A 14,308-nucleotide genomic window follows, 5' to 3' on the forward strand; every position below is an offset into this window, starting at 1 on the left:
ATACACACCCTCTTGTTTGCTGTAGTGAGAGATAAGAGAACACTGTTTTGTCTCTTACCCATCGGGGGGGTGTGTGTGTGTGTGTAATATATTACACACACGTGTGCTAGTATGAGTGCATTTTTATCTTTATTTTTTTTTACACGCACAATTTCCGTTCGTAGCTTTGTGAGGGCTGGATAATTCTCTAAACCCTTCGGTGATACTAAGGACTATAAACCTCCCAGCAAAAAATGCCACTCCAACAGCTGCTCTGCCATGTCCGTGTGTCACTACTGCTCTGGATCCAGCAGCCGACGATCAGGAATCATCCTGTCACTGCTGCTGTCTTTCTATTGGGCTAACAAGTGTTGAATAACAGCCAGTAATGGTATACCTTCAGACTGCATGTGTATATGTACTGTACACACACGTGTACAATTTTCCTAACGGGCTTTTTTTCTTTTTTTTGTCACACCTGACTGTACGTTGTGTCATATATTAATGACCATCATCTCATCGGCTTCCAAAATATAATAATTGCTGGACTGTAATTATCACAGTTGTGTAATAGTACACTGGTACAGCAAAATCAAGCATCCCTAGTAATAATTGCACCATGCTGCAAATGAGCAGTCAAATTTCAGTTGCAGTGGATGTGGGTGTACAGACCGATCACTAGACTTGATGAGTGTTCTTTGTGTGCCCATTTTGTTTTTAACCTTGTCATCTGAAGATACCAGACTCAACCCTGTCTTTTAACACTGTTACTTCTTTTCTTAATCCTACACATATAATGGTTTACTTTTACCGACTACTGAATATGCTAGGTTCTAGTTAAATAGAATTAATCTACCTGTTAGCTTAATCCTGCTCCATGACACTTCTTTCTTGTTCTGATGATCTTAAACCCTTCATTTTCTCAACCGCCAGGTTTTTTTTTTTCTTCCATCATGCAGTTTTGCATTTATAATCTACCTTCCCTCTACAGTCACTCTCACCTCGCTCGACTTTTTCATTGCTCGACGTGTTGCCTCTGGCTTGCTCACTGGAGATGTGGCTCTACACTCGCTTTGTGTCGAGTTCTAGTTTTAAACACACAGTACAAATAAAATAGTGTTCTGGAAGGCTGTAACAAGACAATACAATCGCCCAACCTGCATACCCAAATTTCTGGACAGGGTTTTGTAGCCTGTGTAAGCCGCAGCCTTTTCGTTATACCCCAGTTTACTCAATGCTAATTAGCTCGATTTGGTCTATGTGAGAAAAATGAAGCCATCGCATCCACTCACGCAACCTCACAAGGTGGCCATGCACACTTGAAAGAGAGTCTAACAGGTATATTTTATATACACAGATGAGAGAAGAGACACATGCGATGGGCTAGCGTTAGCCTGATTGACATACAAGTGAGATATGCTGTCCTTTTCACCCAGACTGCAGGGCCGGTTATGGTCTCTTGGACTGTTGGTGAACAATTTCAGTCTGATTTTCAACTGAAAAGGTCATCATTCTATAAATTACTCCTGAGGGCCACAGAGGAAAGACAGGAGAAACATGCAGAAGGCTCTGGAGGTTTTTTGCTAGCTGCTGATGGATGCTCTGGCCGAATGACTGTTCCTTCCTGGGGATTCATTTTAAGCAGCTAAACGTATTTGTGCCCAGTCCTCAGAAATTCAGCCGTTTTGCCAGCAAATCCTCTTTATACATCTTTCTCCATCTCAACTCATCCATCCCTCCATTCATTTAACAGGCTTAAATGGTTCAGTCAAATCTGGTGACCTTCTTGCATCTATTTTATGTCGCAATTCTAAAACATATAGAAAAATCTTTTGTTTCCTCTAGGGGAGAATAAAGCAGTTGACAAACATGGATGGCTTGGGGAAATATGGACATTTTTGCAAAGAGTTATTTTATCTGTCAAATAGAGTAATTCACTGATCCTTGAATGCATTTTTACTGTATGCCTTTGTAATTTTATCCACGCTGACAGCATGGAATTAAAGCTGCTAGCATTGAACAGTTAGCAAAATACACGCCTCAGACGTATTAGAAAATGGTTGATGCGTTCAAGGTGATCATTTTCCATGTTGTCAGTATGCGTGAACGTTGTTTCTGTGGTAACATATTGTCCTTCCTTTTCTCTTCTCTACAGAATGAGAAACCGCTGGGTCATTCTGCAAGCAGGTCCAGCAACATTTCAAAGGTATGGAAATCTATTTCCCTTCCCCCCTCTCACTTAGTGTTTGTTTATCTGTGTGCGTGTGTGTGATAGAGATGGAGATAGAGAGAGAGAATGAGGACATATGAACTTTCCAGGTGTTTTGCCCTCATCTCTCATTTCTATTCTGTGAGTATGGCTGAGACTCTTGGATTGTACCAGGCTCAGGAGATTGATGGTCTGAATATTTTGTATAATTTAGAGGCTGGGAAATAAGGAAGGCCAAACATTATACCTAAGGAAACCTCTCTTATGCGTACGCTTCTCATTTTTATCATTTGCATTTAAAATGAGTCATTCAACTAACAATGGGCCTCATTTATCAAGTTGGATCCGAACGTAGATTTCTTCGTAGATTGTTTGTACGAGCGTTGGCGTTCATGAAAATCCTCCAAATTCAGAAAACGGTCGAATCCCACTCACGCACCCGAGTGTGTGTAAATTACTCGCAAGAATACTTATTAACGTAAACCTCGACTTGACTGATTTCATATATTTTCATGGCTTACTGCACTTTTATACACGGAATATACTGTCGAGTTTAAATTGCTTATTTCTATAACGTTTACAGCATTTTAGCAGACGCCCTTATCCAGAGCGATTTATAGAAGAGCTCTGGAGTCTCTATCAAAAACACAAAGAAATTGCATAAATTTGACCTGCATGGGAGGCGTGCCAGGAAAAAGCCTTTGCTGTCTATAAAGAACATTAGAGCAAGACTACAGTTTGCCAATGAGCATATGGGCAAAGACCAGGGCTTTTGGAATAATGGGAGCAATGCTAGCTTCTGAGGCCAAGGGTATACTTACTTTTTCCACAAAAGAATATCACATCTCTTGATATTTCTGTTGACTAAATGATTGAATTAGCTAATTTTCCTTGCGGTTTTGTCAAAGTGTATCAGCTGCATTAATAGGCATTGTTTCAAACAGGATTAAATGGTTGCTTGTCCAAATATGTCAAAAAAGCCAACAATTTCCGTGGGGTGTACTTATTTTTTCACACGACTGTATATATTTACTGATAACAGCTTGGAAACACTTGCCACATATTTTTATTCATCATATACATACAGCACCACACACAAATGGTCACTTATTTTGGCGTTTATACACACTGCAGGGGCAGTCATGTCGATGTCTTGGCCGACTCACGTGCAGTGAAGTGGGATTTTTCTGGGATCAGGCTTGGCAAATGCTATCACTTTGGCACAGATTTCTTCCTCTTAGCTGTGTACAAGTGCACTAAATCTGCACTGTGAGCCTCTTAGCCGATAAACCAGCTTCATGTGCTAATGGATGTCCTCTGTGTGGTGAATTGGTGGTTCGGCTGTAGGGCTGTGTGGTCCGGCTCCTGAAACCCCACAGCTCTCATCGAACGCTGACGAGCACCCTCGGAACCATTCAACGAGAGATGAAAACACAAGCCGGACTGACGCCGCAACACCCATGGTTCTCATTTTATCATCATTTAACATGATGGCTGTTCACACAGTTGGGTTAAACGTCTTCATTTAGCCTCTGCGTGAATCGTTATTTGATGGTTTACATGCAGCCAGCGTTAGACCTCTGCAGGAGGACCCCATCATTCTAGGGCCATTTCATCAGCAGCAGCATAAGTAACAGAAAATATTTCCCATTATGCATTTATATTGTGTTTTCTCTTGAACTGCTGCAAGCATATCAACACACACATACACACACACACACACACACACACACACAGTGAACGAAGGGATGTTTACTTCTAACAGCTTCATTGGGCCTTCCTGTCAGGAATGGCATATCTCTCTCTCTCTCTCTCTCTCTCTCTCTCTCTTTTCTTCCTCTTATTTCCCATGCAGTTTACAGTTGGTTTGTTGGTCCAGCTGTTGCCCTCAATCACCGGTTCAGAGTGTGATCCCACCATCAGTGTGCCTACTGTTTCAAAAGCCTTTTTCTATCTAGAGTGTCTCTGTATCATGACAGCAGTTATCATTTTACATTTATGTACCTCTCTTTGTCTTTCATTTTTTCACTTACTATCTCTCTCTCACTTACTGTCTTTCTCTCTCACTTTTACTCACACCCTGTTGAGTGGCTGCTCTTTTGCACATTACATCTGTGTGTACTTATTTTTAACATTCCTGTAAACATGTGCCTTGCAGCAGATTGAGCAGATGACAATCCGCATTATTTGCATTTAGCTTAGTATGCCCGAAAACTTGTAGGTTGATTCCACTTGAAAATGAGCAAATGTAATGGACATATTTAGATGCATTTCAATAGGATAAATGTTAGTAAAAATTTTTTAAAAAGAAGCAAAAAAATATTAATAGGTTTTTTTTTTTTTTAATTATCAAGCCTGTTTTGGTGTGATATTTTGCAGCTCACATTAAACAACACGGCTAAATTTTAAACTCTATTAATCTCATTTCAGTCATGACAACTTTCGGAATGAGATAAACAGCTTTTATTGAAAGGAATGGATGGTATGTAGGTGTGGTCTCGGTGAACTAGATCTGCTATGCGGGTTCTGGTGCTGCCGAACGAGTATGAATACTTGCTCAAACATAGAGATTTTCAGAACCTTGCTGATGTTGCAAAGGGTACAGTGGGAGATAGCAGATCTATATGGTGGTGCTGGGGGTGGAGGAGGAGCGTAGAATGCAAAACCAGATAGAGTAGCGCACAGATAGTTTCATGGCTTAATTAGACATTCATTCATCTCGAGTAACCATTTTATCCTGATCAAGGTCTTGGTTGATCTGGTACCAATCCTGGCAATACTTGGTGCAAGGTGGGAAAATGCACACATTTTCACACCTAGGGGAAATTTAGCAAAGACAGACCACCAGTCTACATATTTTTGGGAGGTGGAAGGAACCCCAAAAACCTGGAGGAAATCCACTTGAACACAAGGAGACCATACGAAACTCCACTCAGACAGGATCAAACCGAGGACCCAAAACTGTTAGGTGGCAGTGCTACCCACCACACCACCATGCCGGCACTTTAATTAACTCATTTATTTATTTATTTATTTATTTATTATATTTATTTATTTATTTATTTTTGCGTTTGTTTGCTTCAAATGTTTCTGTACGTTATATTTTGAAGGTGGTCATATTTTATCGTGTGTTTTATCGCACAGTGTTACAATGCATGTTATCAGCAGAGCACGGGGCATATCATTCTTAACCCACCCATGCATGTATAGAACACTTGAACACAGCAGAGATATTCATTTTAGGGCCAATAGGTTCAGTGCTATTATATTGCCCCCTTAAGCCTAAACTATCTTTTTATAATCATTAAATTCCAAAAAGAGCAAGAGATGATCATTTACAGAAAACCTTGAGAGCAGATTGCTTGAAATGGGAATATTGTGTGGTTAGATGAGCAGTTTAGGTTATCTGCAGGCCATGTGAAATAAGTACCCAGTAGGGTGGACTGGGAATGACTGTACACAGAAAGATGGCCATTAGTAAATGCAGTGTTAAGTGTGTTGTGCTAAAGGCTTCTGCTCACTACTGGACTGAGATTGGATTCATCACTATGTGCTCTCCTCAGGGTGTAGGCTTCATCACACGGTGATGGATTTATGGAGTAATATAATTTGGTGTGGGGGGTATGGTTTTTTTATATTTTGTTAGAATATCTGACATTTTGACCTTTGGGGACATTTGGCAACAAGTTAACAATTTACTCAGGTGTTGTTAAACAAATACGGTTTAACCACAAGGAACAACGTTTAATACCTGTAGCACTTACACTTAAAAAGTGCCGACGTGTTGCCTTCTGCCATTTTTGGATTTTGACAGCTCTTCCGCACCAGTCCCGTTGCCGTACGGGATAGCGCAGTGTCCGTTGCTTCCATACTGCAGAATCTCGGTGGACGCAGTAGGTTATCGGTGTATTTCTCGCAGTGGTGGTTCAGTAGTTAAAGGCTCTGGGTTACTGATCAGAAGGTCAGGAGTTCAAGCCCCAGCACTGCCAAACTACCATTGTTAGTCCCTTGAGCGAGGCCCTTAACCCTCAACTGCTCAGTTGTATAAATGAGATAAATGTAAGTCACTCTGGATAAGGGTGTCTGCCAAATGCCATAAATGTAAATGGAATTTTTCTTGCTCACTGTTTCATGAATACTGAGAATTTGGACCCACTACTCCTTTTGGCATACTGCTTTTCCCCTACTGTATAGTAGGGTAGTAGGCAACCAAAGATTATAGTGAATAACAACACACTTCCCTCTCTCCGTCATTTTCATTTCTCAAAAGTGCATTCACAATGCACTTTTCATTGAAAAGTGCATTGTGTCTGTCTTTCCTCTTCTTTGAGCAGATAGCTTGTAACTTCACACATTTCATCAGTCTGGTGATCGGTGATGGTAGCGTATATGCAGCTTGTATTTGAACCAGGACATGTTTGCTGTATTTGCTAGACAGTTGATTCTCAACAGAACAGTCCTGCTTTGGAAGGATTTGCCTTATGGAGTGTTTGGAATGCCCAGAATCTCGGGGCTAATGCAGGCACAATTACTGCAAGGTGTTTATGTGCAAGTGGCTTGTAGGCTGTGGCTCAGGTGGTAGAGCGGGTTGTCCACTAATTGTAAGGTTTGATTCCCGGCCCACATGACTCCACATGCCGAAGTGTCCTTAGGCAAGACACCCAAGGACACTACCGTTGGTGTGCGAGTGTGTATGTGAATGGGTAAAGTGGAACCGCTAAGGTAAAAAAAAAAAAGAAAAAAAGCGCTATATAAGTGCAGACCATTTACCATGCATGTGGGGTACTGTTAAATGCCGGTGGGGTTCTGTTAAATGCCGAAGCCTGAATCATGGTTAAATACACACAGTGTGTGCTGATTACCTCCTGGGGGACCAGTGGAACTGCAGGAAGTCGGAATAATTCAATGTAGATTTTGCAGTTAGTCACCACACACACAAACACATTCCATCTTCCTTTTCACATGCAATGATTTATACAGGGACTTCAGTGTTCAGCAGTACATGTCAGCTCTGCATCTTTGCAGGATCACAGAGCAGTAAACATACACAAGACATACAATAGATATAGCTATTCATATATAACTTTCATGCTTGTTATTTCTTGTGCTAATTTAAAAAAAAATTCATTTTAATTATACAAGGTGCAATTCTTCTTCACCTTACTAACAATATCAATTGTGTTTTCTTTGCATTATTTGCTCGGAATAATTGCATGTATAAAAATTATTCATTGAATGCTCGGCATAATGTGTGTCCATGCCTTTCAAATGAAGGTCAGCACTTCACACTATATTGATTACTATCCAGCTCTGGGCAATATAAGTTCTCTGTGTGCTGCACTGTGAATCAATAGCTAATTGGTTTTGGACATGGAAAAATTAAGCATGGCCTGTGGCACGTGTATCTAAAATATCTCAATATTTTTCTGGTGCTGCTTGGATACATAAAAATGGTGTAAAAATGCTTCTAATAAATAAAACTGTTTAGCAGGAAACTTTCATTTCCTCAACCAGTCACACAGTTCAGGTGATGTTTTTTACATGACATGAGTTAAAGTGCTGACTGTGTGTCTACTTCTCTCATTTAAAGTCCAAATGTATTTTTTATTTCTCTCGTAGGCAGGAAGCCCGTCTTCTGTGAACGCCCCCATCGGCTTCTCTCGAACTTCAGTCACGCCTTCAAACCAGGACATCTGCAGGTACTACCTAGCTTAGCTTGTCTGTATTTTTAAAATGAGCTCCTTCGGGTGCTGCAATGTGTCGTCGTGTCCTCAAAGCAGCTAGTTCTCTGCGTTAGATATGAAAATTATAATGCTAGCAACCAGCAGAGGTCGAAGCTTTCATGTAAGGACTAGTATTTTGACTCGTACTCGTATTTCTACTGCTTTTGTGAGTTTTTCTGTATTTTTTTATTTTTTTTTGGTTCTCATGCTGTGTATTGCATGTTGCATGTTTGTTTCATTATTCTTTCTGCTTGTCTCTCGCCCCTGCTGCTGTCCCATGTTTTTGTCTGTTTTTTTGTTTTTTTTGTTTTGTTTTTTTTTGGGTCCTGCTGTACAGTTCTAACGCTACTGCTCCAGCTCAGGAGCAGGTGTCTAAGAAACCTGTGCAGACTGCTGTGGTTTTGCTCAACTCCACTGATAAATGCTGGGCATCACAGAGCATCACTATGACAACTCTCTGTCTTGACTCGCCCGTCAAACCCAAAAATAAATCCGTGTTTGGAGCTGAATGGCTCTCACTGTTAAAGCCCTCGGTCAACCTCAGGCCGCACGCCAGCACGCTCAAGTTCTCCAAGTCCCTGAATGACGTGGGTCAGAAGATGGACGGGCTGTGCAGCCTGCACTTCGCTGAACGCACATGCTCAGATGGCGAATTGCGCTCGGATACAAAAGGAGATGCAGAATGTGGGCACCAGGCCAAGACTCTCGCGGTCAAGCTGACTCGCCTGCCTCCCCTCTACCCCACTCAGCCCACCTCATTCTCAACCACCTATGGCTATGCGAGTGTTCACCCAGCTGACATGCAGAAGAGCTCCAATCTGCTACGCTTCTTCTTCCCGTTCCCACGCTCCTCCACAGCGGGCAGCCTGCCTCTGGGTGAGCTGGCATCCTGTGCCAAGCCATCCAGTGCCTTGCTAGAGGTAAGTGAGGCATGTGGTGAGGAAATGGGTGATGACGATGTGTTTGAGGAAGAATCCTCTGGTTGGAGGCTAAAGGCCGAGGGACAGCACGCTCCTCTCTGCTCCCTGGAGGAGGATGGAGATCTGGACCGCTGCTTCTCACCACTGATGGAGATCACGGGTCCACCCTCGCCATACTCTCTGACCGGGGATTGCTGCAGGTTGGTGAGGTATCTCCTCTCCGACTCAGCCCAAGTACTCATGTGCCCTGTCTATAGAAAAGTGCTTCATCTCTAGAATCCCATCATCCCACCTGCCTTTCCAAAAGTCCCCAAAACCCCTGTGGCTCCACCTGTTTAAACCCCATATGCTGCTCTGCGGCTGTGCTGCCTCTTACATTTCCTATCCTCTGCTAATTACAGTCAGTTAGAAAAGCAATCCAGTAATCAATAACAACATTAAAGCTTCAATAGATGGTAGAGAAATATTGAGTATAATTATTTATAATTATAATATTGAGCATTCCTGCATGCGATATAAAGCTTCATGACGTATAGCTCCACATTTTGATGTGGAGGTTCCCAGCGAGAGCACATCCAGGCAGGCCAGAAAATGGTAAACTCTACATATGGCAGTTTGTCAATGCATGGAACGTTGGCAGGTTTTATGAGAGCAAATGGATGTGAAGATCTGATTAGTGCAGAGGACGTAGTTGCAAAACACAGGGAGCTAAACACAAACCAAGATTAGTGCAGTTCTATCAGCTCATTTTTGAGTTCATTTCTGAGCTGTGTAATTGACTTAGAAGCGTTAATAACCAACAGAAAACTGAAAATCTGAGAAAGGAATTGATTTTCTTAATTGTCCATTTTAGTTCTGATGTTTTTTTTTCTTTTCTTTTTTTTTTTGAGTTGAATTCTGTTTAAAAAAGTTTAAAAATCTGCCTTTGTGTATGCATGTCTGAGTTTATCCATCATTTCATTTGAGGTTTTTCCATAAAATCAATTCCATTCAAATATCTTCGTGAAAGGATGAAAAGAAAATGAATTTTTCCGTTGGCGCCGTTTTTATGACTTTCTCTATTGAAGTATGGTATCTTTGATGTGTACGCAGTCTGACTCGGCTTTTTTTTTTTTTTTTTTTTAAAAAGTGAAATACACGTACTGTATTGTGAGGCACTCCAAACACTGCTTAGTGCAGCATTTCACAGATTCATCACTTCTTCCCAGTGACACAGGGCTTCTAATGCCCTTCTCTGTCTTGTCCATTTCACAAGATCTGCAAATAACTATCCAGAAAATATGGATCAGTTGGCCTGACTCATAGTGACCTCGAATGTTTAGTGCATGGATGTGTTTGGGTTTAATGATGCTAGGAGAGATGCAGCATGAGCTCCAGAAAGCATTTGCACAATATGTACACTACGTGTAAAAAGTTAGTGTACGTTTTAGAATAATAATATCATCATCAAAACTCTGGAGTAACACAAATGGAACTATGGGAATTATGTTGTGATTAAAAAAAAATCCAAAATAATTTAATATTTTAGCATCTTCAAAGTAACCCTTTTTGTCTAGAATTTCCAAAAATGTATTCTTGGCATTTTCTCAACCGATTTCTTGAGGAATCTCCCCGAGATGCTTTTTAAACAGTATTAAAGGAGTTCCCACCTACGCTGGACAATTATTGACTGCTGTTCAGAATATCCCATTTAAATATTCCAAGTCATCCATTTAAAAAAATATTTCTTTGTAAATAAAATGTTCGTTTTCTAATGAAACAAATGAATACATTGGCACAATTCTATTTTTGTCTATAACACTGATTTCAAACATTTAATCATACACCTTCAGATGTAAAAGCTTTTTAAGATCATGAGAAACATTTCAGTCGAGTCTCTAAACTTTTGACGGGTAGCGTATGTGTCCGTTTACACTGTCCATGGATGCTGTCTTAATATTATGGACAGGTTACCATTGTAGATGTATAGATTTTTGTGTAAAGGTGTGCAAGACGGTATCTGTAAGAGGATTTCTGCAAAAATAGCCTTAAGGTTATATTTCTGTATGCTGAGAAATCCGGTCAGGTTGTGAAATCATTAGTCAGTGTGACACCTTATGGAATATTATTTCTGAAATATAAAGGTGACATTTTTAGAGTATACAGCAGTCATATGTGCAAGTTTGTTCTGGAAGCCTGTTCCATGATTGTGAGACAAGGCTGGAACTGTAGGATATAAAGCAGTTGTTCAGTGAAACTGCTCTGCTGTTCTTCGGCAGCGTTGTCGGAGTTGGCGCAGTCAACACTGCAACCCAGGAGCTGTTACCTGAGTTATTAAGGACAGGGTTAAAAATGGAACATCTTATATGCGCTAATTGGATTAAATCGATCTAATCGCTGGGAAGCTGGGAGTGTGTCATGGGCTTAAGATGTTCTGACTGAAATAAAGTTGAAGGACAGGATGTTGCCTCTGATGTTCTGTTGTCTGTCTTTGTGTTGAGGATTAAAAAGCTGAATTTAGCATAATGCTTTTAAAAGCAGATTTGCACTTTAATTATGGATCCAGCATGTCTGGTGAAGTTTGCTTTTGTTTTTTTTGAAACATCAAATGCTCCTCTTCTTCTTCCTCTTCTTCTTCTTATTATTTTATTTCTTTATTTTTTTTAAGCCTATTTGCTGTTAATTTATTATCCTGTCAACGAGACTTCTTGTTATTTGTTCATGTAAATTTGTTTTATTCACTCCATGCTCCTTACTTCACAGCAAACGTGAAAAAAAACATTCGTCACTTTATTGTTTATCATATCACATTTGTTCATATTAATTAGAATCGTTTCGTGTCTCAGAAAAGGAGGACTGTTAATGCATGAAAACAAATAGTCTGCTGGATTAGAGACTGTAATGCTCAGTGTAGCCGCTGTTGCACTTCCGTACCCTTCCTGCTGGAGGTCTAGTGAAGTCTGGACATTCATCAGCTCCCTGAATTGGATAGCAAAATGAAATGTCCCCTGCTATCAAATACATATAACATTAGTACTGACAGCTGCTTAATGGCCTGCTCCTTTCTATTAATATAAATACTCCTAAATCTCTGCTGTCTGTAAAGAAGTCTATGTACTGAAGGAGCTCTTTTTTTTGTTTCTTAATCCGGTATCCTGGATTGGATAAGACTAGCCTGGAAATAGTCATTATCCTGTCATTATCCTCATTGTAGAAAGCCGAACCTTATATAAATACGTATGGTGATGGCATTCTTTCTTCTCATTAATTCTGTCACATTTTTAATGCCAAAGGGGCTACCTGTCAGAAACACAGTTTGGAAACGAGGGGACGGTTGTCAGATCTGATACTTCTGCTGATGTAGTGGTGTGCCCTAATACATGCAGACATGTGTTGTTTGCTGTAGGGTTGTTCTTATCTTCTTAAGCCTTCTTTGCCAATCCGGCTGTACTTACTGCAGGCTGCTTTTATAAATCTATAATCAGAAGTGTTGACTAGGCTTTGTAACTCCTTCAGTATTCTAGGAGAGATTAAAAATCTACCACAGTTATTTTAGTTTACAGCTAAGAACAGAAAAATCTTTTTTCTTTCTTTCTTTTTTTTTCTTTTTCTTTTTTTTTTTCATGCGATGTCCCTCTTACAGTTTTAGGAATGTTTGATGTGCATCAGTTTGATGTGAACTGCTTCGAGAGTCACCTTGAATTGATAGATTTCTCCGCAGCACCAGGGCACAGATGCCAGCTTCTCCAGATGAGTGTTGTACCATCATGACATAATTATAATGGTACTGCTTACATCTGGGCATTTTGTATTTTAGCTGGTGGGCTATGGTGGCCTCAGCACATTTCATTGCTTTCTATCAGACTCCCACTTTCTCTCTCTCTCTCTCTTTAAAAAAGAATATATATATATATATATATATATATATATATATATATATATATATATATATATATATATATATATATAAAATATATATAAATAGATCCTTCACCAACCTCCATTCCCCCATCCAAATGTTCCCTTTCCTGCCTTAATGGTGCTCTGGTTTGGTTTACAGGCATTACTGGGGATCGTGTGTCTAATGTATTGATCATACATCATTAGATCACGAGAGAGGAGTTATTTTAGAAATCCTGAATGGACGTTAGATTGCATGTTTGCTACGTTTATCTAAATGCAGGCTGATTTAACTCGTGCCCCCATGTGGCAACTTCTACACATGCACAATGACAGCTTCCTTTTTCGTTTCTTCCTTTTTCGTTTCTACACATGCACAATGACAGCTTCCTTTTTCTTTTCTGAAATATCTGGATGCAGATTGATAAGGGTAGGTGATCATGCCGGGCAAGAATTTCCAGAATTTGAGTCAGCTAAACGTGTGTGTGTGTGTGTGTGTGTGTGTGTGTGTGTGTGTGTGTGTGTGTGTGTGTGTGTGTGTGTGTGTGTGTGTGTGTGTGTGTGTGTGTGTGTGTGTGTGTGTGTGTGTGTGTGTGTGTGTGTGTGTGTGTGTGTGTGTGTGTACACCTTCCTACTTGATGATAATCGTCCTTTATTTTGTTTTTTGAAATGATATGATGCGTGTAGAGCGTCTAAACTTTGATCTAGTGTCAGGTTTACAGTGTCTGTAGAGAAAGCAGATATGTAGAAACTTGAAACAGGCAGCATTGGCAGAGAGACAGCTCACATCACATGTCAGATTTGCTTCACTGCAGATAATTGGAGACAGGCATCTTCCACGGTGATTTGCCTGATAAGGGCATTGATCCAGCTCAACTTTGGAGCAAAACTTTGTGCATGCTATAGCTGCTGTTCAAGCCTTGTATGTGTGTTTAAAGTTCTTCAGGATGCAGTGCATGTGTGAACTCTGTCTTTTGTTTGTGTGCAGGATCTGTCACTGCGAGGGTGATGAGGACAATCCACTGATCACACCATGTCACTGCACAGGCAGCCTGCGCTTCGTGCACCAGGCCTGTCTGCAGCAGTGGATCAAGAGCTCAGACACACGCTGCTGTGAGCTCTGCAAGTTCGAGTTCATCATGGAGACCAAACTAAAGCCGTTGCGCAAGGTACACATACACACACACCGAAGTAGTCATGTTCAGCTGAAAGAGCATGGGAAATACACCTAGTACCCAATAACAGTCTGAAGGGGTGTTTTTTTTTTTAATTGACTTGATTACTGATTAAGTCTTTAGGTATAAGTAGGGGTTCATTCAGTCATATATACTGTTGAGATCATGCTACCACATTCTGCCAGACTGGCTTTAGCATTCCTTCATTCTCAAAGGGCTTTAATGATTTAACACTAACTGTGTATTAGCAGAAGCAACAAAATGAAATTAAGAGCAGGAATCGAGTATCATTGTTTGCTGATCGCCTCTTTTAATTACATTTCCTGTGTATCTATGCATCACATCCAGCCTCATCAGTTAGTCAGGGTGGGCCTTTGTACCGCTGTGGGCTTTCGGCTTTTAATAAGACTCTATAGAAACGCA

The 14,308-nt window shown here is 40.5% G+C and overlaps 2 protein-coding genes across 5 annotated transcripts in view; both read left to right on the forward strand.

The window, feature by feature from the left end:
* The window catches only part of LOC128605536 (E3 ubiquitin-protein ligase MARCHF8), an 87,314-nt gene that overhangs the window by 64,667 nt on the left and 8,339 nt on the right, over positions 1-14,308 (forward strand). For all 4 annotated transcript variants that reach the window (XM_053621078.1, XM_053621080.1, XM_053621079.1 and 1 more), the window contains 3 exons: positions 2,135-2,185; positions 7,808-7,887; positions 13,699-13,879. In XM_053621078.1, coding sequence (XP_053477053.1) covers positions 2,135-2,185; positions 7,808-7,887; positions 13,699-13,879 — 312 coding nt within the window. The remainder of the gene's footprint in view (positions 1-2,134; positions 2,186-7,807; positions 7,888-13,698; positions 13,880-14,308) is intronic.
* LOC128605537 (uncharacterized) lies at positions 7,936-12,689 on the forward strand. The gene has a single exon (XM_053621082.1). The coding sequence runs from the start codon at positions 8,358-8,360 to the stop codon at positions 9,105-9,107; it is 750 nt and encodes a 249-aa protein (XP_053477057.1). The 5' UTR covers positions 7,936-8,357; the 3' UTR covers positions 9,108-12,689.

Source organism: Ictalurus furcatus, chromosome 3 (assembly GCF_023375685.1).
Source record: "Ictalurus furcatus strain D&B chromosome 3, Billie_1.0, whole genome shotgun sequence".
NCBI lineage: Eukaryota > Metazoa > Chordata > Actinopteri > Siluriformes > Ictaluridae > Ictalurus > Ictalurus furcatus.